We start from the raw sequence: 25593 nt of genomic DNA, 5'->3' as shown, positions 1-25593 counted from the left end.
CGACCTCAAGCTGCTTAATACTTCCAAAATTTTAGATTTTGCTAAAAAATCTAACAGCTTGCAAATATCAGTTGCAGACAAAGCTGAAATGAATCAGATAATACTTATAAAAAGCAAAATATTGTGAATGATGAAAATCTGAAATAAAGTCTGAAAATGCTGCAAATACTCACCAGCATTGGCAGTATCCATGGAGAGAGAACCCGTGTTAACTTTTCAGGCTGATGACTTTTTATCAGGTGAACGGCCTTGAAATATTCACTGTTTCTCACTCCACAGATGCTGTCTGACTATGGAACCATAGAAAAGTTACAGCATAGAAGGGGGCCATTCGGCTCATCGTGTCCCTCCCAGCCCGAGGACACCCATGCGCCCTTTCTAATCCCACATTCCTGCACCTTGTCCATAGCCCTGTAGCTAACACCACTTAAGATCCAGGTATTTAAAAAAAAAGATTTTAGGGTCTCTGCCTTCACCACCAACTCGGGCAGCAAATTCCAGACACCCACTACCCTCTGCATAAAAATGTTCTTTCTCATGTCCCCGCTATATCTTCTGCCACTTATCTTGAACCTATGTCCCCTGGTTCTAGAATTCTCCGGCAAGGAAAAGATTTTATTCTGTCCACTCTGTCTCTTCCCCTCATAATTTTGTACATCTCAATCAAGTCACCCCTCAGCCTTCTTTGTTCCATAGAAAATCACCCTCCTCTTAACTACATTTTTCTCGCCCAGACAACTCTTGTGAACCTCCTCTGCACTCGCTCCAGAGCAATTACGTCCTTCCTGTAATGTGGTGACCAGAATTCCACACAATACTCCAGTTGTGGCCTCACCAATGTTTTATATAATTCCAACATTATATCCTTACTTTTATATTCTATACCTCTGCCAATGAAGGAGAGTGTTCCAAATGCTTTCTTTACAATGTTGTCTACTTGAACTGCTGCCTTTAGGGACCTGTGAACTTGCACGCCAAGACCTCTCATTTCATCTACCCCTCTTAGTATATTCCCATTTATTGTGTACTCCCTATAACTGTTGATCTCCCGAAATGCACAATCACACATTTCTCTGTGTTAAAATCCATCGACCATTTTATCGTCCACTCCACCAACCCATCTATATCATTTTGGAGATGATTGCTATCCTCGACACTATCCATTACTTGGCTAATCTTTGTGTCGTCAGCAAATTTCCCAACCGTGTCCCCCATGTTCACGTACAAATCGTTAAATGTAACACCAAGCCCTGTGGAACACCACTTGAAACAACTTTCCATTTGCAAGGGCATCCCGTAACAGCCTCCCCGAACAGGCGCCGGAATGTGGTGACTAGGGGCTTTTCACAGTAACTTAATTTGAAGTCTACTTGTGACAATAAGTGATTTTCATTTCATCCGACCTACTGAGTATTCTCAGCATTTTTTTTCCTCCAAATTGCACTTAGCTATGCTCGTATTATATATGAAAGGTGCTCTGGTTGTGGCTGAAAGGAAATCCCAGGGAATTCTCATTTTTAATCCAACATATGTTCTGTTTTTGCTTCTCTCACTTTGCATTTTCACACCAAATTGTATTTTCTTTCAATTGCCCTGATTTTGAAGATTATTATGAAACTGTCAATATTCAGTAAAGCTGATAGGAACTTCTGGGGTCCACAACTGTGCAGTTAAACACACAAATGCATAAGTTGCTATCTGTGAATCACTGCTCATCCACAGGGTGTGCTACTGAAGTCCCTGCAGGTGGCTATCCTTCTAAATCAGTGAGCTGACAAGAACCTCACAATTTACACTGTAATATCGCAGTTAAAAACACTGGGAAAACCCCCCACCTTATTAACGAGGTGGAACTAGGTTTTCAATGGTGTACCAAGTCATAATTACTTGTGAACAACCTCACATGCCCAAGAAAACAAACCTCATATTCGTGTAATATCAAATTTTTCCATTGCATTAACAATTCATTTAAAAAAAATTGTCAGATCAGCTTCTAATCTGCATGTGTTAATATTTATTTTTCGCTCTGTGAAATGTAGAAAATGTGAAAAATAATCGGTGCATTTTATTTTCTAGCTTGCACTGACAATTTTTCAACTGCTGATCCTGCTTTATGGCAAATTGTGGTTCAGATCCATCTTGAGTGGGTGCCAGATTCAAATTAACATGGAGACAGATGAAATTCTAGCCACAGAAAAGCACCAGATCTTGTGAGCAGCTTTCTTTGAAGCTGACGACAAGTGTCGTCACTTTGCCGCTGACTTCAATATCCGGCCCGTGTATTACAAATCATGTGATTCAGAATTTCAACACTGGAGCTAGGCAGAATGAAAACTATGAAAGATTTCAAGAATCAACAAAACCTTTTTTTTTTAAACTGTAACTAACCTGCATTTAAATTTTAACAATGGGACAAAGTAAAAGATCAGTTTTATTTGGCAAAAAGTCAAATTTGTGAAAACATCTGCAAATTACTAAATTTGGAATAATTTGGCACAAGAGCCTTTCTCTCATGACCGTTTCTAACCTCTTCTCTATAAGTATATTGAAACAAAAGTAGAAATGAATTTGAATGATACCAAGATTACTGCAGAAGACTGTAGATCCAGACAATGCTGATTTTCTTTTGGCATTTCTCTCAAGAATCATTACCAATCAGTTGTTGTCATGACTTGCATAAACATTGTGCGAAATGCATATCGAATTTCTAAGCTGTCTGATATACAAGGATAATAAAATCACATTTCCCAAAGTATTATGACTACATAAAGTAATTCACTGCTTGTGTACTCTACTCGATCACACCAGGAGACTCCCAGGAGGACAGAGGAAATGCTTTAGGGATGCCCTCAAAGCATCCCTGAAGAGGATGACTTGTGATCGATGAAAAGGGAGAAGGCTCATCCAGGAAGGCACTGAACACATCAAAAGACCTCATCGGGAATGTGCAGAGGCAAAGTCGAGGCTTTGGAGGGAGGGCAAAAGCCTCCAAACAACACACCATCAAACCCTGCAAGCCCTGCATGTGGCAGAATCTGCAGAACATGCTTTGGGCTTATCAGCCATCTCAAAACACATCGAATTGGAGTGGATGAAAGTCATCCTCAATATTGAGTGACTGCCAAGAAGAAGTGTTTTCAAATGTTGGCTGCAAACCAAACATACTTGGGCAGTGCCGTACTGAATCAAAAAACGGGATTCATTCCAATACTACAAAGCCTTCATTTTCAAAAGCTTTTGACGTCACACATTAATCCACTGAAAATCAATTTATGCCACAGTGTGCTTGAGGTTTAATTAAATATGCCGAAGGAAGAATTTTTAAAAGCCAAATACATTTGAAAAATAATTAATTGAAACTGTTGAAAAAAATGAAGTTGGTGTGCAATTGTATATTTTTTATTCTGGCTTTTTCCTACCTTATCTACTCCCTCCCTTCCCTACTATCCTCCCTTTTTATCCCATTGAGAAACAGCTGAGCTCTGATCATTTTTCCTCATTGGTTATATGATGCAGGATTTAGAGCACTTTCTGTGCTGCATTAAATTATTTCCAATGCACCACATTTTCCAAACAATGCCAAAAGTGGACAAAATGTGAATTTTCATTTAATCTCCATGGTTAGTGAACCATTTACATATAATTTCCATTCTATGGATCCTTTGGCTTAATTTGTTTCAGTAATTACTGATACAAAGAGTGATGCCATTTTAAATGTCATTTGTAGCTGGTTTTGGGGTTCCCCACCACTATTCAATGACACTTAGTCACTTTTCTGGGCGTTGGGGAGTTTCTCACCGGTTTAGCCCACATTTGGAATTTTTTTCATCACTGGGGAGCTGAACGCAGATATGGCACCATTTCGAAAGGGTGCCCCAATCTCTAAGTGAGCTTGTGGGACACCCCCATCCATGGGCAGTGTTACCCCTCCCCGCGCACACACACACATAGGCATTATTCCCCACCCCCCCAAGTGAAGACACCCCATGATGAAGTTCCTGGGGGGACCCCCTCTTCTGGCCTCCCGTTCTAAGAATCCCACCTGTCACCCCCCAACCTCCAAGAGGTTGCCTCTCCTACACCCCTATTGTTCATACCCCCTCTCCATGTTTCTTTCATGGGCACGGCCCTCCCCTTGGGCCCTGACCCTTGGACTGCCAACTTGGCAGTGCTGCTGCCGACTTGGCAGTACTACCCGGGCACCTTGGAGGTGAAGGTACTAGCATGGCAGTGCCAAGGTGCCCATGTTTCAGGGGAGGGTCAGGGGCCACCCTGCATTATCCCTGGCCACCCAGGTAGCTCCAAGGTTCACGGCGACTCCCCTGGATGCCGTTCCACCTGGCCCACATTTGTGTGGACCAGTAGTGAACAGCGCCCGGTTAGGGAGGCCAGTAGATTCCAGGAAGCCAGTAGATATTGGCTAAGTAGGCCTTAAGTAGATTGTAGGCCTACTTATGCAAGCATGGCTTGGTCCCGACCATTGTGTGCGTATGCCTGACCCTGCTGCTTGCAGGACTCGGGTAGATCCCATTGGGGCACAACATGGCCTGTAGATCGCATCCAAGAATCTTTTTATGGCTCCATTTTATTTAACAATTGAACTGCTCATTATAGAAACGCGCTTGGCATTATCTGTACCTTTATTTATTTATACAGTTATCAGCGGACAAATATTTTTGACTCTGTTGCACTACTCATATTCCTGGGTGTTGCCTTGAGGGATGGAAGAGCACAGTTGTATTAAACCAGGTGTAAACATGTGTTGATGATGAGGTCATCATACCTTCAGCATCGCTTTCCTCTCACCCGCTGGTCTAAGAGTGGGGGCATTTTAGTGCCAGAATATTATTGCAGCATTCCTGGACTGACTCTTGCTCAAACCAATGGAAATGATATGGACACTGGTGGACTGGAATAGAAAATCACCCAGTTACAAACTCCAATCGGGGACCAAGAAAACAGAGACCAGCAGTTAGCTAATTTCACAGGAGGCAAGCGGAAGCCAAGGAGGGATTGCATTCGGGAAGTGAGAAACCCAAGGCAGGGGAAACCCAAGGTTTCCTTTTGGGGCCTGAAGGAGCCCATAAAGAATCCAAAAAATCTTTTCTGATCACCCTTTTCCTGGGCATCCTCCCATGTGATCCCAAGGATTCCCTGGTGAGGATGGCATCAGTTGCCAAACACACTCCTGTGACTATCTAGTCTCAGCTCAACTTTTGAATATTTTGATGCAAGGGCCTCACATACTTCCCAAAGAGTTAAAAATAAAGCTGGAGGGCAGGTTGCAGTATCTATTTTAACTTCCTGCATGCCTCGTCCTTGTTGTCTTAAAATTAACTAATTTAAACACTGATTTCTGTTGACCCAAAACATTTTTTAAAACCCTTAATTTGCTTGATGTTCACAAACAACTACTCTTGGTTTTGATTGCACCTCACAGTGTCACCCACCATATAATTCTGGATCACCTACTTCTGGTCAGTGCACCTGGTGTACGCATGACATTGGAGATGTCATCTTATGTCATTCTCCTGGGAGAGGAAGAACAGTAGCAGCAATGGATGGAGCAAAGAAGAATCAGGCATCATTTGAGAAAAAGCCTGATATGGCCTCACTCAAAAGAGAAAATGGCAGCAATGGTAACACTTGAATGGCACTGCATAATGCCTTGACTTGATTTTCTATATAAAATATGGCATGGTGGAGTTTAGGATTATCACATAAAATCAGTCATGATCTCATTGAATGGTGGAGCAGACTCAATGCACTGAATGGCCTATTCCTGCTCCTACGTCTTATGGTCTTATATCTGAAGAAAAGTTGTTGCTGCTGTTCTGCATTTGAATCACATTACTTTATGGCTGAATTGCCAAAAAATGAAAAAGTATGTCAAGGAGATCAGCGGACATCTGAACCACATTGCCTTTACTTCACCAACCATATTTCCAGGGTCTTGCACACTTGCAATTGATTTCTTGTAGGTTAGAATCATAGAATCATAGAAGTTTACAGCATGGAAACAGGCCCTTCGGCCCAACCAGTCCATGTCGCCCAGTTTTTACCATTAAGCTAGTCCCAGTTGCCCGCACTTGGCCCATAACCCTCTATACCCATCTTACCCATGTAACTATCTAAATGTTTTTTAAAAGACACAATTGTACCCGCCTCTACTACTACCTCTGGCAGCCCATCCCAGACACTCACTACCCTCTGAGTGAAGAAATTGCCCCTCTGGGCCCTTCTGAATCTCTCCCCTCTCACCCTAAACCTATGCCCTCTAGTTTTAGACTCCCCTACCTTTGGGAAAAGATGTTGACTATCTACCTTATCTATGCCCCTCATTATTATATAGACCTCTATAAGATCACCCCTAAGCCTCCTACGCTCCAAGGAAAAAAGTCCCAGTCTATCCAGCCTCTCCTTATAACTCAAACCATCAAGTCCCGGCAACATCCTAGTAAATCTTTTCTGCACTCTTTCCAGTTTAATAATATGCTTTCTATAATAGGGTGACCAGAACTGCACACAGTATTCCAAGTGTGGCCGTACCAATGTCTTGTACAACTTCAACAAGACGTCCCAACTCCTGTATTCAATGTTCTGACCAATGAAACCAAGCATGCCGAATGCCTTCTTCACCACCCTGTCCACCTGCGACTCCACCTATGAACCTGTACTCCTAGATCTCTTTGTTCTATAACTCTCCCCAACGCCATACCATTAACTGAGTAGGTCCTGGCCTGATTCGATCTGCCAAAATGCATCACCTCACATTTATCTAAATTAAACTCCATCTGCCATTCGTCGGCCCACTGGCCTAATTGATCAAGATCCCGTTGCAATCCTAGATAACCTTCTTCACTATCCACTGTGCCACCAATCTTGGTGTCATCTGCAAACTTACTAACCATGCCTCCTAAATACTCATCCAAATCATTAATATAAATCACAAATAACAGTGGCCCCAGCACCGATCCCTGAGGCACACCACTGGTCACAGGCCTCCAGTTTGAAAAACCCTCTACAACCACCCTCTGCCTTCTGTCGTCCAGTCAATTTTGAATCCAATTGGCAACCTCACCCTGGATCCCGTGAGCTTTAACCTTCTGCAACAACCTACCATGCGGTACCTTGTCAAAGGCTTTGCTAAAGTCCATGTAGACAACGTCTACTGCACTGCCCTCATCTACCTTCTTGGTCACCCCCTCAAAAAACTCAATCAAATCTGTGAGACGTGATTTTCCACGCACAAAGCCAAGCTGACTGCCCCGAATCAGTCCTTGCCTCTCTAAATGCTTGTAGATCCTGTCTCTCAGAATACCTTCTAGCAACTTACCTACTGCAGACGTTAGGCTCACCGGTCTGTAGTTCCCAGGCTTTTCCCTGCTGCCCTTCTTAAACAAGGGCACAACATTCGCCACTCTCCAATCTTCAGGCACCTCACCTGTGGCTGCCGATGATTCAAATATCTCTGTTAGGGGACCCGCAATTTCCTCCCTAGCCCCCCACAACACCCTGGGATACATTTCATCAGGTCCCGGGGATTTATCTACCTTGATCCGCTTTAAGACTTCCAGCACCTCCTCCTCTGTAATATGCACACTTCTCAAGACATCACTATTTATTTCCCTTAGTTTCCTAACATCCATGCCTTTCTCCACCGTGAATACCGATGAGAAATATTCATTCAGGATCTCACCCAACTCTTGTGGCTCTGCACATAGATGCCCTTGTTGATCCTTAAGAGGCCCTACTCTGTCCCTAGTTACTCTTTTCCCCTTTATGTATTTGTAGAATCTCTTTGGATTCTCCCTTGCATTATTTGCCAAAGCAATTTCATGTCCCCTTTTTGCCCTCCTGATTTCCCTCTTAACTCTATTTTGACAATCTCTATACTCTTCAAGGGATCCACTTGATCCCAGTTGCTTATGTACGTCATATGCCTCCTTCTTCTTTTTGACCAGAGTCTCAATATCTCGAGTCATCCAGGGTTCCCTACTTCTACCAGCCTTGCCCTTCACTCTAAAGGGAATGTGCTTACCCTGCACCCTGGTTAACACATTTTTAAAAGCCTCCCATTTACCAGCCGTCCCTTTGCCTGCCAACAGTCTCCCCCAATCTACCTCTTAACATAAAGCTCTTTATAGATCTATGCCATCGGCTGCAAAGAAACCTGTAACCAATTTTGTGTCATAAGGCCATCAGTACAATCAATGTCACCACTGCCCTCAATTTCTTTTTGTTACAAAGTTAATGATGCTGCACCTCGTCCTTGATGAAGTGTTACTCAACAGTTTAGTTGAAGCGATGCGCCTAGAAAATTTAGATGAATAATACACCTAACTGGTAGAGATAAGGGATTCAATTTCTGTTTTGGCTCAAGTTGTGGAATATTAGCATCTTGGAGAGTTGGAATTACGAGCCATTTTGCCTTCTTCCCACTATCGCAATGTAAATGAAAATCAGGCAGCTTGTATATCAGGCAACTGAACTGCGTGACTATTTTGCATGCAGGCAGGGAGTTGAAAATGATTTACCCTCTTTCCTGTCTATTTTACTACATGTAACACATAATGTGCAACACATAGCCTTTGGAAAGGTTAGAATAAACATTTACAGCCTTTTTAAATGTTAAATGTTTTTCTTCCATATGCAGCCCCTTAAGATAAGTGTACGAATCACTTTAAGGTTTCCATGAGCTCCGATCCTTTAGTAAGCTCCCAAAGATAGGAACAATATAGGTTTTGAACTCACTGTAAATAAATCATGAGAGCCATCCTGGGAAGTTAGGGGATATCAGGCTGTCTAGAAAACAGTGAGCGATGTATTTGCTGTACAAATATTTCACCAATGTGTGGTCCTGCAGATATTTTATTTGTTTCAAAAAAGAAAAACTGCTCATTTAAAGAATGCAAAAGAACTTTCAGTAGTTAAATGGTTAACAAGTCTGATATTGATAAAATCTACATCTTCTGTCACCTCCAAATGCTTGTATATTGGCAAAATTTCTTTTCATAAGTGTATACAATTTTTCTTAAAAATATTAGCTTTTAATGACTGTCCTTGAAAACTAACAATGCAGAACACAGTAATTATTAAATATAAGTAAGAAGTACAACACAAGCCGGGCTCTTTTCCCATGATGGGAACCATTACCATAGCAACAGCACTGGTAGCTATGTGATCAGTTCAGGATTTTCAAGCTAAATTTGTAGTGGCAGATCGGTATTTATAATTAGTGCTTTAATTTGAACTAAAGAATTTGAGTTCATTAAATTGAGATTATTAAGCCTCATCATTAAGAGACTTTATCATCGGCTTTTCCTCCCTCATTTTTCAACGTAATCTAAAGAAACAAATCTTTCCTTGTTCGTATTTAAATGATGCTCCAAAGTTTAGGAACATTTAGCTCTGTAACAGATATTACCTAAACATCCTGTGCTAATGTTCCACTCTGAACCTTAACTAATTATCCCATAGATAACTTTAATAATAGCTTTGTGGAAAAATTCTCGTGGGAATGCAAAAATCTAGAATTTGTGTGGGTGGACAATAATTTGAACTCCTTAATAAACCAGAGGTTTTCTGCTGAATTTATGCATCCATGAATAAAAGCTTTAAGACCATGGTATAAAATAGCTATAACTTCATGCATGAATCAGTTTAGATCAGCAATATAGCATTCTGTTCTGACTGCTGAACATTTGAAAAGGTTATAATAATCACGTGTTGGGTAGTGCTGCAATTGGTTCGAAATAACCATTGGCGTCAGTAAAACTCCTGAAGAGAGTCAGGGTGGCATCAAAGCAGTATAATGCATACTGTGAAACTACCCAAATGCATTGTGTTTGGTGTTCGATGTCTAGCAAGGAATCGACCAAATAATTCAACTTGTTCAAACCAGGATCTTTATTGAATCACACGTGGTAAGATAACAATCTGTCACAGAACAAGTTATCATGGAGTTTCTTTGTACTCTGGAGCTACCCGAGGCACGGCTGTCCACCTATACGTCGTACGACCGTCTGATGAAGGCCAGATGTGCCCCCACTTATATCTGAGTGCCTTGTCACATGACCACTGTCTTGAGACCGAATGGTGTGTCTGAACTGCCAACTGCTGGTTGGAGGACGCACCACCAGCCATCTATGATATTGCTTACAGGCATATCACCACAAACAAGACTTGTGCATGCAAGTAAAACCAAACTGCATATAGTGAATGCTCTAGTTTCCTCTAAATCATGTGTATGATTTCAAATGCAAATATAAACATTTCCAGCTTCAGTTGTGAAGAAAACATAATTGCAACTATCATCCAATAAACTGTGCCTGTGCAATAAGGTCTGTTATTAAATGCATGTCAAGTAGGAATAAAGTCACTTAAGAGGTGATTCCTCAATCCTGTGCACTCAGCTGGGAGCCGCAAATAAGAAACCTACTGCTAAAGTTTTGGTATTACTCACTGACTGGCAATCATTCGAGATAGGAAACAGTTTTGGGAGAACACCCACATTAATTTAGTTTTTACTTCTGTAATGAAGGTGTAAGCTTTGAAATAACTCATGGCAATGTTACTGGACGAATGCTTCACTTGTTTACTTGACATTGCTTTGACTGTTACTCGAGTAGGCATGTTTACCCTAGGATGTCAACACCTGACCAGGCCCCAACATTTGTTAGAAAACCGAACGAGAACCCTAAACACATTTTTAAATTTGTAAAACTGTGAGGAAAGGAATAATGACTCTGACAAATAGATATCTTTTATGTTAAAACAAATTTCATTTAAACACAGAAATAACCACATTAAGATCAAAGCAATAGCTTCACAATTATCAGTTAAATAGTTCTTTAACACAAGGAAAAACTTAAACTTACTATCTGTAACTAATTCCAATTAAGCAAACCAATGCAATTCAAATGCCACTTATAAATAAAGTTAACCAAACAGGTTTGCTTGCTTAGCTGTGCAGACCTTTGGAAAGAGTTCCTTTCAAGAGCAGATTCTACTCAACCTAACAGCATTCAGAAAAACTACTGTTCAACTTAAAATCTTATGACAGACTGCAAAGCTACATACAGACCTGGCTTCTCCCATCTGTATCCCACTAAGTTCCATGACGTGCTTAGCTGGGACTAAACACCACTCCCCCCCCCCCAATAAATTATTTACACTCCAGGCAATCTCCAGAAAATATAACATAACATTATCTGTAATCAAGTAGTTAGAATGAATCATGATCTCACCTTTTACGACTCCTTAATTATAGCTTTAGCAGATATAGAGCCTGTATATATTTTAAACCAGAGATTTTAAGAACATTACTGCCACAAATATGAAATATAATACATAATGATTTCTACATTCACCACAGTATTCATCAGCTAATATCTCGAATAGCAATTTCTAGGCTAATGTCTCTGCTTAGCATATATCCCTGAGGTAGAGTTAAGATCAAGAGCTTATTTTAAGGAATATTAGTCAACTAATGCCCAAGATCCATGATGCTGTGCATAAGAGCTCCAAATGTGCTTTTAAAACTATTTCAGATAAATGGTAGTAATTTACTGGCTAACAACATCAGTCTCCATTCAAATATCTGTTTAATTCAAATACATAAAACTAACATGTAATTACAGGTTGAAAGGGGCATTATAGAGTACAAACAGCTGCAGGTTTAAAGGTCACTGAGAGTGACTAATATGTAGAACTATTTCAAAGTAACACTTTGAATGAAAATATTTTTCTGTCCAGTTGTATTTTTGAAACTTTCCTAATGTATCTATTTACCACACACATTTCAATGAGGGCTGACTAAGGGAAAATTAATTACTTTGAAATCATTGAGGTGGAAGTCCTGAGCAAAAAATAAGTACGCAAATTTAATTTGCACGCACGGGTGGTAATCTGGTAGCGTGGACTTTCCATCTGTTACAGAACCCAACAAATAAAAATAATTTAAAAAGAAAACGGCAAATTTCATAACAGGTAGGAGCTCTGTTCGACCACATTACCACCCATGTGATGAAGTTTGAAATTTAAAGCAGTAAATTCCCATGAATGGACAGTATTATCCCAGAATGCTGAAGCACATTAGAAATACTATTTGTGAAACATCGACAATCATTATGGGTGTGTCACTGGATATTGGGCAAGTATCAGTGGATTCAAAGGGAAAGTGCGTGTGTTCAAAAATGAGAACAAGCGATTGCAGACTCATTAGCCTTTGTAAATCAGGCGTAAACACAAAAATGAATGCAGCAATATCTTAGCAAATTGCAGTGGACATATGGAATACAGAAAAGAGAGACTCTATCTAACCAAGCTTCTTGACTTCTTTGAGAAAGTGACATTTCTTTTCCTTCCATGGGATGTGGGCATCACTGGCTGGGCCAGCATTTACTGTCCACCCCTGAGGGCACTTAAGAGTCAACCACATTGCTGTGGGTAAGGAGTCACAGGTAGGCAAGACCAGGAAAGGCCGGCAGATTTCCTTCCCTAAAGGACATAGTGACACATATGAGCTTTTACAACAGTGAACAATGACTTCATGGCCATCATTAGACTTTTTAAATTCCAGATTCTTTTTTGAATTCAAGTTTCGCCACCTGTCGTGGTGGGATTCGAGCCTGGGTCCCGAGAGCGTTCCGCTGGGTCTCTAGGTTATTAGTCCAATGACAATACCACCACACCACTGCCTCTCCGAAACATCCTAAGTAGAAAGTGGCAAGCTTTTCAAAATGTGGTAAGCAGACTTCCAGAAGGTAATTGACAAAACTCCACAAGAAAATCTATTAGTCATACTCAAATTTGTGATTATTCAGGGTAAATTTCAAGTATAATTTAGGGATGGGCAAAAAATGTTGCCCTTGCTAGCGATGCTCACATCCGATGAAATTTATTTTAAATTTTGGTATTGATACAAAATGAGTTGAAGAATAGAAATCAGGGGGCCAGGCCACAGTGGGGGCACCACCCGGGGTCAGATCGCCCCACACCCCCCCCCCTCCAGGACCCCGGAGCCCGCCCACGCCGCCTGGTCCCGCCGGTAAATACCAGCTTTGATTTACGCCGGCGGGACAGGCAATTTCTGGACGGGACTTCGGCCCATCCGGGCCGGAGAATTGAGCGGGGGGTCCCGCCAACCGGCGCAGCCCGATTCCCGCCCCCGCCCAATCTCCGGTACCGGAGACTTCGGCAGGGGCGGGATTCACGGCGGCCAACGGCCATTCTCCGACCCGGCGGGGGGTCGGAGAATGACACCCCTGGTGCTTTTTCAAAAATTAAATAAGATATTTTGAGTAAGGTACCCCAGGAATTCATGTGAAAGTGCTACCATTTCTAATTGAGTCAGAAACCCAATACAAGTTGGTCAAATCTTGAGCTGACACTAAACGAGGAGGGGCAGAAAAATCAGGTTAAGAATAAACTGCCAAAAATGTAAATTGGCAGAACAATAGCTGATCAAATTTAAAGCAGAAAAATGTAAAAGTATAATAATAATAATCGCTTATTGTTACAAGTAGGCTTCAATGAAGTTACTGTGAAAAGCCCCTAGTCGCCACATTCCGGCACCTGTTCGGGGAGGTCGGTACGGGAATTGAACCCGCGCTGCTGCCTTGTTCTGCATTACAAACAAAAACTAAGAACAAAGAAAAATACAGCACAGGAACAGACCCTTCGGCCCTCCAAGCCTGCACCAACCATGCTGCCCGTCTAAACTAAAATCTTCTACACTTCCGGGGTCTATATCCCTCTTATTCCTATCCTATTCGTGTATTTGTCAAGATGCCCCTTAAACGTCATTATCGTCCCTGCTTCCACCACCTCCTCCGGCAGCAGGTTCCAGACACCCATTACAAGCTAGCGCCTGTTCAGGGAGGCCGGTACAGGAATTGAACCTGCGCTGCTGTCTTGTTCTGCATTACAAGCCAGCTGTTTAGCCCACTATTCTAAACCAGCCCCTAAGTATCCATGGTGAGGGAAATAAACAATGGCCATGTTCTACAGATATTGAATTAGCTCAGGTTGACATTGAAGAAATCCAGGATTATTGGTACATTCAATATCTTCAACATATGCAGCAAAAACAAAGCCAATTGAATAACACAGCCAAAGTAGAAAATAAGGCAGGGTTCTGATAAAATTGTACAATACTCGGAGGAAGAGTCATATGGACTCAAAACGTTAAGTCTATTTTCTTTCTCCACAGATGCTGCCAGACCTGCTCAGTTTTTCCAACATTTTCTGTTTTTGTTTCATATTCCAGAATCCGCAGTATATTGCTTTTTTTTTTACTGTACTGCCGTTAAAATACACCTTGAATATTACATCCAGTTCTAGTTGCCAGAAAATTCAATTCAAGCTATGTAAGCAGAGCAGAGAACAGCTACAAGGCTAATTGACAATCTGACATTGTCAGAGATCTGAAACGTGAAGAAAGATGGGAGAGATTCAGGATTTGGGGGGTGGTTAGAATTCATATACTTTGCAGTGAAAATCAGTATTATGTGCCCAAATGTTATGGTGCCCAAACTACAATGGAATTGCACTGATCAGTTTCGGCATTTAAGTGACTTTAAGACACCCGTTTGAAAAAGACACTAATCCGAAGGCAGTTTAAGATCTCAAAAACAATTTTCAGTCTTTTTGTGGAGTCAGGAGAAGAGGACACCGAGGCCTGTTGCCAGTATATTTCAGTCCTTCCCTCCCATGAAGAGCCACACGTTTGCTCCCCCAGTCATGCGTTGCCAACCAGCTCAGCACAGGAACTGAGTGACTTCCAGCCTCCTTAGCCAGTAACTTACAATGGGGCACTAATTTGCAACCTAAAGGTTTGCAGCTCTGAATGGTGATCTTGCAGAGGTTTTTCATGTAACGAAAGGAATGGAACTAGATAATTCCTGAAAATTGTGAAAGAAGGGGTCACAGCTTAAAAGTAATATAACAATTTTTTACACAAAGATGTGACCAACACTCTTGAAATCTTGGGAAGACTACTGGTGGCAAACCTTTTGAAAAAAAACTTTTGATGCTGCAAAAGGGTCTACAGGGATGCAGTGGATGAATACACTAAGAGGGGCAAATGAGTTTCACATCCATACTTACTTTGTGATGCTGCAATTCATCTATGCTAAATTCTAAACGTTAATATATACAAGGATTGTTGGTTTGCATAAATGAAATTGTCAACTTAGTGTAATTATATATTTTATTATGTTCTTTAACTAACAAGCAAGACTTGTTTATTGACATAAACAAATATAGCCAAATATAGTCAGAAAGGTTAGAAAGTCAGAACACATACTCTGATTCCAGAGGGAACTACATCACAGAAATCAAGATTATTTTTCACTCAGGAATGAATTTTGACCTAACCCCTGTGTCAGGCACAGCCTGTCTTTGGTTTGCAGCAACATGTTGTTCATGTAAAAGTTTGATCCTTTGAACCTTGCTGGTTTGAGTCCTTGTTGACTGAGTATGGATCGAAAAACTGTTGAGGTGCGGCCTAATATTTTTTGCTTCATGCTGTAGTAGGCTAGGTACCATTATATAGTTCAGAACTTGGACAATCCACTGTAAAGTCTCTTACATTAGAGAGAACTGCTTTAAGACAGTTGATTATTAATCCTGTGCAGCAACCAGGGTTAAAACAGATATTTTAACCAATTAAACGGACAGCAACAAGGGTTGAGTTTTGAAATTCTCACCTGTGGCGAAGGATCTCCTAGGTTCAAGAAAATCATGTGATTTTCCACTGCATGCTTGAGGTATGAGGTACCTCGCCACAGTTGATCTGCGAAAATCTACTTTTATGAGTATAATACTAGTTTTTTGGTCTCTTTCGTCTGTCCAGGGCACTTTCCCAATGGAAAAAGTATTGATTGAGAAAACCCATGTCACTCTAGCACATCACCTGCCAGCTGCTTAAGAGTAGAGTCTTGCAGTAAGCTGCTGGTCCTAAGTGCAAGGGATCTAAAGGAAGGTGAACTTACAAGAATATGACAAATACACGTTCATATCAGCACAAAATCAACTGACTGGAGAACAGCAGAAATGAGTAAAATAATCTGGGCTGCTAATAAAAATCGAAATAGAAAGGTGGAATGTGAACTCCTAGGTAAGAGAGCAAATACTGTGTTAGGAACACCTTAAAAGCAAGCTGTACAAATATGGATTAGGAAAGGAACTGAGGGTTTTAAGAATGGTACGTGTTTGATTGCCACCTTGTTGCTTTGTTTTATTTGCCCAGTCATCCTTTTTAGTTGCTATCAGTTCATGACCCCAGTGTTCTAGAACAACTTGCATTTACAGAGCACCTTTCACGGCCAACAAACATCCTGAAGCGTTTTACAGCCAATGAAGCACTTTTGATAGATATTTACTGTTGTAGGAAACACGCAGAGCGAGCTTTCATAAATAGTACTGGAATAATGAGCAGACGATCTGTTTTTTGTCACTTTGATTGAGGGATTAATATTAGCCATGACACCATTCCCCTGTTTTTCTTCAACACCACGCTGAGCAGGCAGACTCTGTTTAATATCTGATGAAAGTTGGCTCCTCCAAGCAGCAATGCTGAACAGGAGTGTCAGCCCTTGATCTTTGTGCTCAAGTCCTGGAGTAGAACCTGAACCCACAACCTTCTGACTGAGAGGAGAGTGGATTATCCGTTGAGCCACAACTGACACCTACATATATAATACATACAATCAAATTAGATCCAGAAAAGTTATTACCTTTGAGTAGACTGTGGAGGTCAATATCATCTGCCTCCTCTTTAATCTTCAAGAATTTTGCCGGCTGAATTAGCCTAGCAGAAATCAGGATAAAATTCAGTCAACATTATGAAGCTTAATAACAACAGTACTAATAATCTGATTGAACAATATGATGACTCTAAGTTCCATCGACAAAAGTTAAGATGATAGCCTGGTACCCAATTCAAAAGCTCAGAAGTTCAAGGTAATCTTGGCAGTCAGTGGAGTGCTGAAGAAATTGTGTAATGTCAGATTTTTCCTCACAAGGAAAAATTTACTAACTTTCTGGGAACAGGGCCTTGATAAATGAGAGCATGAGTGCAGAAAAACTATGGACATGCTTCTCTGATGTCTGTATGCAAAATGGCTATTCTGTTCATTCACATAACAGTATTAGATTATGAGGGGTATAGATAGGGTGAACAGTTGGAGGCTTTTTCCCAGGGCGGAAATCACAATTACAAGAGGGCACAAGTTCAAGGTGAGGGGGGGAAAGGTTCTGTGGAGATGTGCGGGGTAAAGTTTTTCCACAGAGGGTGGTGGTGGCCTGGAATGCACTGCCAAGTGAGGTGGTTGAGGCAGATACGTTAGCGACCTTTCAGACTTATCTGGATTGGCACATGAACAGACGGGGTACAGAAGGATACAGGCAGTTGGTCTAGATAGGACACGGGTTCGGCGCAGGCTTGGAAGGCCGAAGGGCCTATTCCTGTGCTGTATTGTCCTTTGTTCTTAGTACTGCAGTTTATTCTACGCGAAGCAGTTTGAGTTTTTTTCTTTAGAAATAAAGAATAAATCTCAATAAAAATGTTTTTTAAAAGTAAATAAAGGATAAAGAAGTTTATAAAATTTTAGATTTTTTCTTTCAAATGAAGGGATAACTCAGTTGCACTACTAATCTTCAAGCTGATAAATTGTAAGGTGGTTTCTGTCAGGATCATCTGTTATCATGCTGCACTGGCACAGGATGTTTGTTCGGCCACAGTTGGGAGTATTAAGTACATTTTGGGCACATTATTACAGGAAGGATACATAGCCAGCTAGAAAAGATGCAGCATGTGTACACCAGGATATTACCAGAGTTGAGGGGATAAAATTCTGAAGTAATTAAAGCTTTTCTCAACAGAGCTGTGATGGAAGACCTGAGAGAGATCTTGAAGATTATTTAGGGTCATGATATGCAAGCGATTATTTGTAACAAGAGGGTAAAAACTAAAATCATTGAAAAATGAAGAGCTTCAAAAACGTTTGACGTTTTTGCACAAAGTCAACATCTTGGGCGAAATTCTCCCCCAACGGCGCGATGTCCGCCGACTGGCGCCAAACACGGCGCCAATCAGACGGGCATCGCGCCGGCCCAAAGGTGCAGAATGCTCCACATCTTTGGCGGCCTAGCCCCAACATTGAGGGGCTAGGCCGACGCCGGAGGGATTTCCGCCCCGCCAGCTGGCGGAAATGGCGTTTGTTGCCCCGCCAGCTGGCGCGGAAATGCGGCGCATGCGCGGGAGTGTCAGCGGCCGCTGACAGTTTCCCGGCGCATGCGCGGGAGCATCAGCGGCCGCTGTCAGTTTCCCGCGCATGCGCAGTGGGGAGAGTCTCTTCCGCCTCCGCCATGGTGGAGGCCGTGGCGGAGGCGGAAGGGAAAGAGTGCCCCCACGGCACAGGCCCGCCCACGGATCGTTGGGCCCCGATCGTGGGCCAGGACACCGTGGGGGCACCCCCCGGGGTCAGATCGCCCTGCGCCCCCCCCAGGACCCCGGAGCCCGCCCACGCCGCCTGGTCCCGCCGGTAAATACCAGGTTTGATTTACGCCGACGGGACAGGCAATTTCTGGGCGGGACTTCGGCCCATCCGGGCCGGAGAATCCAGCGGGGGGTCCCGCCAACCGGCACAGCCCGATTCCCGCCCCCGCCCAATCTCCGGTACCGGAGACTTCGGCGGGGGCGGGGGCGGGATTCACGGCGGCCTACTTGTTCTTGTATTCTATGGTAATCCCTGTTCAAAACTAAGGTTTCTGTTTTCTGTGACTTTGTATATTTAGAGTTACCGCTTTGAAGACTTGAGTATCTACACAATATGGTCCCCTGCTCTTCTAGTCCAATAGAAATGTTACCATTTAAGATGTATTTCTTTTGCCTACTCTTACTTCCAAAATGTGTTACTTTTTTTTAACAAAAAAGATTATTAAAAAAAGTCTCATTTCTCTACATTGAACGGTATCTACCACCTATCTTTACAGAGGATAGTTATAGTGTGGAATTCTCTGCCATAATCCATAAACATCATAGAATCCCTACAGTGCAGAAAGAGGCCAATTGGCCCATCGAGTTTGCACCGATCCTTTGAAAGAACACTTCACCCAAGCCCACTCTTCTGCCCTACCCCAATAACCCCTTAATCTAACCTACACGTCTTTGGACACTAAGGGGCAATTTAGCATGGCCAATCCACCTAAAATGCACATCTTTGGACTGTGGGACAAAACGGGAGCAACTGTAGGAAACCCACACAGCCGCGGGGAGAATGTGTAAACTCCACACATAGTCACCCAAGGCCAGAATTGAACCCGGGTCTCTGGCACTGAGGTAACAGTGCTAACAACTGTGCCATCGTACCGCCATAACAGTCCATAACAGCTTCTAAATTAAATGTAATACTTTCTTGATAAAGAGGAATATTAAAGGGAAAGAGGAACAAGCAGGAGGGCAGAATTGAGATAAATGGAGATCAGGGGTGAAATTCTCCCCCAACGGCGGGATGTCCGCCGACTGGCGACAAAGCCGGCGCCAATCAGACGGGCATCGCGCCGGCCCAAAGGTGCGGAAGGCTCCGCATCTTTGGCAGCCTAGCCCCAACATTGAGGGGCTAGGCCGACGCCGGAGGGATTTCCGCCCCGCCAGCTGGCGGAAATGGCGTTTGTTGCCCCGCCAGCTGGCGCGGAAATGCGGCGCATGCGCGGGAGCGTCAGCTGACAGTTTCCCGGCGCATGCGTGGGAGCGTCAGCGGGCGGTCAGTTTCCCGCGCATGCGCAGTGGGGAGAGTCTCTTCCGCCTCCGCCATGGTGGAGACCATGGCGAAGGCGGGTTTAAAAGAGTGCCCCCACGGCACAGGCCCGCCCACGGATCGGTGGGCCCCGATCGCGGGCCAGGCCACCGTGGGGGCACCCCCCCGGGGCCAGATCGCCCCGCGCCCCCCCCAGGACCCCGGAGCCCACCCGCGCCGCCTTGTCCCGCCGTTCGAAAGGTGGTTCAATCCACGCCGGCTGGCGTGGGTTGACAGCGGCGGGACTTCGGCCCATCGCGGACCGGAGAATCGCCGGGGTAATTTCCGCCGACCGGCGTGGCGCGATTCCCGCCCCCACCGAATCTCCGGTGGCGGAGAATTCGGGACACAGCGGGATTCACGCCGGCCCCCGGCGATTCTCCGACCCGGTGGGGGGTAAAATTCTATGAATCATTGGTCCAAAACAATATAAAAAAGTTTGAAGTCTTAGCATTTTTCCAACACGTCAGTTTAAAGTGGCGCACAAGGCCCACATGACGGTTTCCAGGATGAGTCAGGTTTTTTTCGGGGGTGGTAGACTGGTGTGGGCGGTGTGCGGGGTGGGGGTCAGCGGATCATATCCATATGTTTTTGGTGTGTCCGAGGTTGAGGAGTTTTGGATGGGATTTGTAAATGGGATATCAAAGATTTAGAGGGTAGAGGTTGTAGAGTCTGGATATTTCGAGTGTCGGAGGATCTGGGAGTATAGTTGGGGAGAGACACCGATGTGTTGGCCTTTGCCTCCATGATAACCCGGAGCAGGATTCTGGTATGCTGGTGGAACCGGGAGCCGCCGAGGGCAGGGGTATGGGTGAGCGGAGTTTTTCCATTTGGAGAAGATCAGGTTTGCCATTCAAGGCGTGGAGGAGGGGTTCACCTTGAGGTGGAAGCTGTTCATCGACTTCTTTAAGGAATATTGAGTCATCAGCGTGGTAGGGTGGAGGGGGGTGTTGTTTATTTTTGGGCTGGGGGGTTTGGGTGAAAACTAGAAATGGGGGAGGACAAGTGCCAGCGGGAGAATGGGGGTGTGTGGGGGAGGAGGGTGGGGGGTTGGGGGGGGGGGGGAGGAGTTGTTTTTTCCAGTTGCCGCAGTTGGATCTTGTGTTTCTTTATTAATTATGTATTTGAAATACCTTCAATAAAATGTTTTTTTTTTAAAGAACTACACTACTCTTAAGACAATTACATATATGAATCACTAAAAGTTTATATAAAATGTACCCCGATGTGGAGTTATTTGCTGGAGGTTTTGGGTTTGGCCAACATTCAATTAATGGGTTAGATTGTTGTATATGACCCCGATAGCTAGTGTTAAGACTAATTTGGTTAGCTTGGGGTATTTCCAACTATTTAGGGGCATGAGACAGGGCTGTCCATTATTCCCACTTCTGTTCACATTAGTAATGGAACCTCTGGCTATTGCTCTCCGAGCTTCTCGGGAATGATCAGCTATTTTTAGAGGGAGCAGAAAGCACAGAGTTTTGCAAAAAACGGATGATTTATTATTGTATATATCTAACTCACTGAAATGTATGGATAAGATTATGAATATATTGGAAGAGTTTGGAACCTTCTCAGGCGACAAATTGAATATAAAAAGTAAAATATTCCCAATAAATAGCCTGGGGAGAGAAACAGATTTAAGTACCCTTCCATTCAAACTAACCAAAAATAAATACAGGTATTAGGTATTCAGGAGGCTCATGACTGGGCCACAATGTCAAAATGGAATCTGACATTCCTGATGGAGGGGGTAAAAGTAAACTTAAAAAGGTGGAATACACTACCACTTTCATTAGCTGGGCGGGTACAAATGATCAAAATGAACATCCTACTAAAATTTCTATTTGTGTTTCAATCCCTCCAATATTTCTACCCAAGACATTTTTCTGTAAAATAGATATAATAATTTCGTATTTCATATGGGCTAATAAAATTCCACGAATTGTTGGTATCATGACAGGTACAGGCTTGGAGGGCCGAAGGGCCTGTTCCTGTGCTGTATTGTTCTTTGTTATTTGAATGGGTTTTTTACAAAGGAATGGGTGGATGGGAGTGTTGTTGCTATCCAATCATTTGTATTATTATTCGGCAGTTAATATAGAGAAGATTTGGCAATAGTGGAAAGAGGAAGAAGCGGAATGGGTACAGGTGAAGGAAGCATTGTGTAAGGGGGCCAGCTTGAAGGCTTTAGCTGCTGCCCCACTCCCAGGAAAATTTACTGGAAGTCTGGTGGTGGCATCGTCCTTAAAAATCTGGAGCCAATTGAAACAACGTTTTAGTTTTGGAAACATGTCAGGGGGCACAGTAGCACAGTGGTTAGCACTGTTGCTTCACAGCACCAGGGTCCCAGGTTCGAATCCCGGCTTGGGTCACTGTCTGCACGTTCTCACCGTGTCTGCATGGGTTTCCTCTGAGTGCTCCAGTTTCCTCCCACAAGTCCCGAAATACATGTTGTTAGGTAATTTGGACATTCTAAATTCTGCCTTTGTGTACCCAAACAGGCGCCAGAATGTGGCGACTAGAGGATTTTCACAGTAACTTCATTGAATGTTAATGTAAACCTACTTGTGACAATAATAAAGACTATCATTATGGAAACCACTGATTCACCATGGCAAGCTTGGGTACAACATTTAAACAGTGGCATCAAGAGGGGTTTTAGGAACTTTGAAGAATTGAGGGAGAAACACAAAATACAGAGGGAGAAGTTTGAATTACTTCAATTACGGAATTTGGTGAAAAAGGAGTTGTCCTCTTTCCCTAAACTACCAGATAACAATATCCTTGATAAGTTGCTCTTGCCAGATGAATTGGGAGATGGGGAAATTATTAACATTTATAGATGGTTGATGGACATAAAGAAAACAACACTGATTGAAGAAAAATTGGTGGAAGAATTAGATATAGAATTGGAATGGGGACTAGAGTGAAATTATGCACAGGGTCAATACTTCATCTTCATGTGCTAGGCTGAGCTTAACACAATTCAAGAATTCTGAGGCCTTGACAGAAATCTTTGGATCCTCAGTCTTCAGGGGATGTCCCGGAGGACTGGAGAATAGCCAATGTTGTTCCTCTGTTTAAGAAGGGTAGCAAGGATAATCCAGTGAACTACAGTTTTTTGAGGAGGTCACTAAGATGATTGATACAGGTAGGGCAGTGGATGTTGTCTATATAGACTTCAGTAAGGCCTTTGACAAGGTCCCTCATGGTAGACTAGTACAAAAGGTGAAGTCACATGGGATCAGGGGGGAGCTGGCAAGGTGGATAGAGAACTGGCTACGCCATAGAAGGCAGAGAGTAGCAATGGAAGGATGCTTTTCTAATTGGAGGGCTGTGACCAGTGGTGTTCCACAGGGATCAGTGCTGGGACCTTTGCTGTTTGTAGTATATATAAATGATTTGTTGGAAAATGTAACTGGTCTGATTAGTAAGTTTGCAGACGACACAAAGGTTGGTGGAATTGCGGATAGCGATGAGGACTGTCAGAGGATACAGCAGGATTTAGATTGTTTGGAGACTTGGGCGGAGAGATGGCAGATGGAGTTTAATCCGGCCAAATGTGAGGTAATGCATTTTGGAAGGTCTAATGCAGGTAGGGAATATACAGTGAATGGTAGAACCCTCAAGAGTATTGAAAGTCAAAGAGATCTAGGAGTACAGGTCCACAGGTCATTGAAAGGGGCAACACAGGTGGAGAAGGTAGTCAAGAAGGCATACGGCATGCTTGCCTTCATTGGCCGGGGCATTGAGTATAAGAATTGGCAAGTCATGTTGCAGCTGTATAGAACCTTAGTTAGGCCACACTTGGAGTATAGTGTTCAATTCTGGTCGCCACACTACCAGAAGGATGTGGAGGCTTTAGAGAGGGTGCTGAAGAGATTTACCAGAATGTTGCCTGGTATGGAGGGCATTAGCTATGAGGAGCGGTTGAATAAACTCGGTTTGTTCTCACTGGAACGAAGGAGGTTGAGGGGAGACCTGATAGAGGTCTACAAAATTATGAGGGGCATAGACAGAGTGGATAGTCAGAGGCTTTTCCCCAGGGTAGAGGGGTCAATTACTAGGGGGCATAGGTTTAAGGTGAGAGGGGCAAGGTTTAGAGTAGATGAACGAGGCAAGTTTTTTACGCAGAGGGTAGTGGGTGCCTGGAACTCGCTACCGGAGGAGGTGGTGGAAGCAGGGACGATAGTGACGTTTAAGGGGCATCTTGACAAATACATGAATAGGATGTGAATAGAGGGATACGGACCCAGGAAGTGTAGAAGATTGTAGTTTAGTCAGGCAGCATGGTCGGCACGGGCTTGGAGGGCCGAAGGGCCTGTTCCTGTGCTGTACATTTCTTTGTTCTTTATAGCACATAGGGCCCATATGACACAGGAAAGAGTGAGCAGATTCTTCACAGAGGTAGAAAATAAATGTGAGAGGTGTAAAAGGGGACCAGCGAACTAACCATGTCCACATGTTCTGGTCATGTCGACGATTCATGGGGTTTGGATCTCGGTATTTAAAACATTATCAAAAATTGTGGAGGTGGAAATATTAACGGGACCACTTGAGGCAATTTTTGGAGTGTTGGAAATACCAGGACTAATAGAAGGGAAAGGAGCCGATATGGTCGCCTTTGTCACATTGCTCGGGAGGCGAATTTTATTAGAATGGAAGTCAGAAGACCACCAAAAATACCGACATGGTTGGGATATCTTGCGGAATTCCTTAAACTTGAGAAATTTAAGTTTGCCCTTTGTGGTTTAGATGGGGAATTCTGGGCGAGATGGAAGCTGTTCTTGTCTCTACTTACAGATCTATTTGTTACCAGCGGGTAAAGGGAGGGGGGTAGGGGAGATTGGATGAGGGGAGAGGGAAAAAGAGAAAGGTTCAATGGAAATAAGAGAAACAAATCTCAAATTAGGAGAATTGTATTTTGTTTATTTGTTATTGATTGATTGTATGTTGTTATGAATATCCTTATTTGAATAAAAATATTTTAAAAAACGTACCCCTTATTGCAAACTATGTCTACATTCCCTGAACTCCTTAAGACTTCCCTTTCCTCAAACAGCATCCAAATTAAATAAATCTATAAGTGAAATCCAGCTTATAGTTACTACACATACAGGGCTGAAAGTCAAGTCTGGGAAATGTCTTTTCTTGGTCCAACGAAGATAGCTAAACTGCCTTAACAAAGGTTTCTGCATGACCTTGACTCGAAGCCTCAGGTTCTACCTGTTGCTGGGCAGATCGCATCCCATCATGCCTAGTTACATTTGTGTCACTGCTGTTATCAAGCAGATTTCTATACGTTGCTGGGCAGATTCATGACACAGTACAGGAACCCAGCTAGGTTTTGCTCTCAACAGAAAGTCTTGCAATGCCTGGCTACAAAATCTTGGCTGTGCTAAAATGCTGCAGTGCATCTAAAGGCGCAAGTACCTATCAGTTGGGAAGACTGTCTGCCATACACTGAGGCAGGTACTAGAAAGTAAATGCGCAGTACGATTTCAGAGACAAGACTGCCGTAAGGCCCTCATCCTCCACAAGATTTTCAAGGATCTTACTGTGACTTGCTGCACCTACTGTCCTCCTCCCCATTACTTAATAAGCAATATGACCTCAAATTTAGGCTGAAGATAAGCAATGCTGGAATGTAGCAATGAGTTAGCATTATTTGAATATATACCACAGAAAGGAGGTCACTTAAACCTTGTCCCAATGTACTGCAATTAAGTGCCTATACAACAGTTCCAGTTTATTTAATGCTCATTATGTTGAAGTGGAAATTATG

At 43.1% G+C, this 25593-nt stretch overlaps 1 protein-coding gene across 3 annotated transcripts in view; it reads right to left on the bottom strand.

The window, feature by feature from the left end:
- LOC140385371 (lethal(3)malignant brain tumor-like protein 4) overlaps positions 1-25593 on the bottom strand; it is a 555015-nt gene that overhangs the window by 145345 nt on the left and 384077 nt on the right. For all 3 annotated transcript variants that reach the window (XM_072467457.1, XM_072467455.1, XM_072467456.1), the window contains one exon: positions 16743-16816. In XM_072467457.1, coding sequence (XP_072323558.1) covers positions 16743-16816 — 74 coding nt within the window. The remainder of the gene's footprint in view (positions 1-16742; positions 16817-25593) is intronic.

This window comes from Scyliorhinus torazame, chromosome 11, assembly GCF_047496885.1.
Source record: "Scyliorhinus torazame isolate Kashiwa2021f chromosome 11, sScyTor2.1, whole genome shotgun sequence".
Taxonomy (NCBI): domain Eukaryota; kingdom Metazoa; phylum Chordata; class Chondrichthyes; order Carcharhiniformes; family Scyliorhinidae; genus Scyliorhinus; species Scyliorhinus torazame.
Note: the sequence above shows the minus strand (reverse complement) of the source record. Positions and strands in the feature narration are given on the sequence as shown.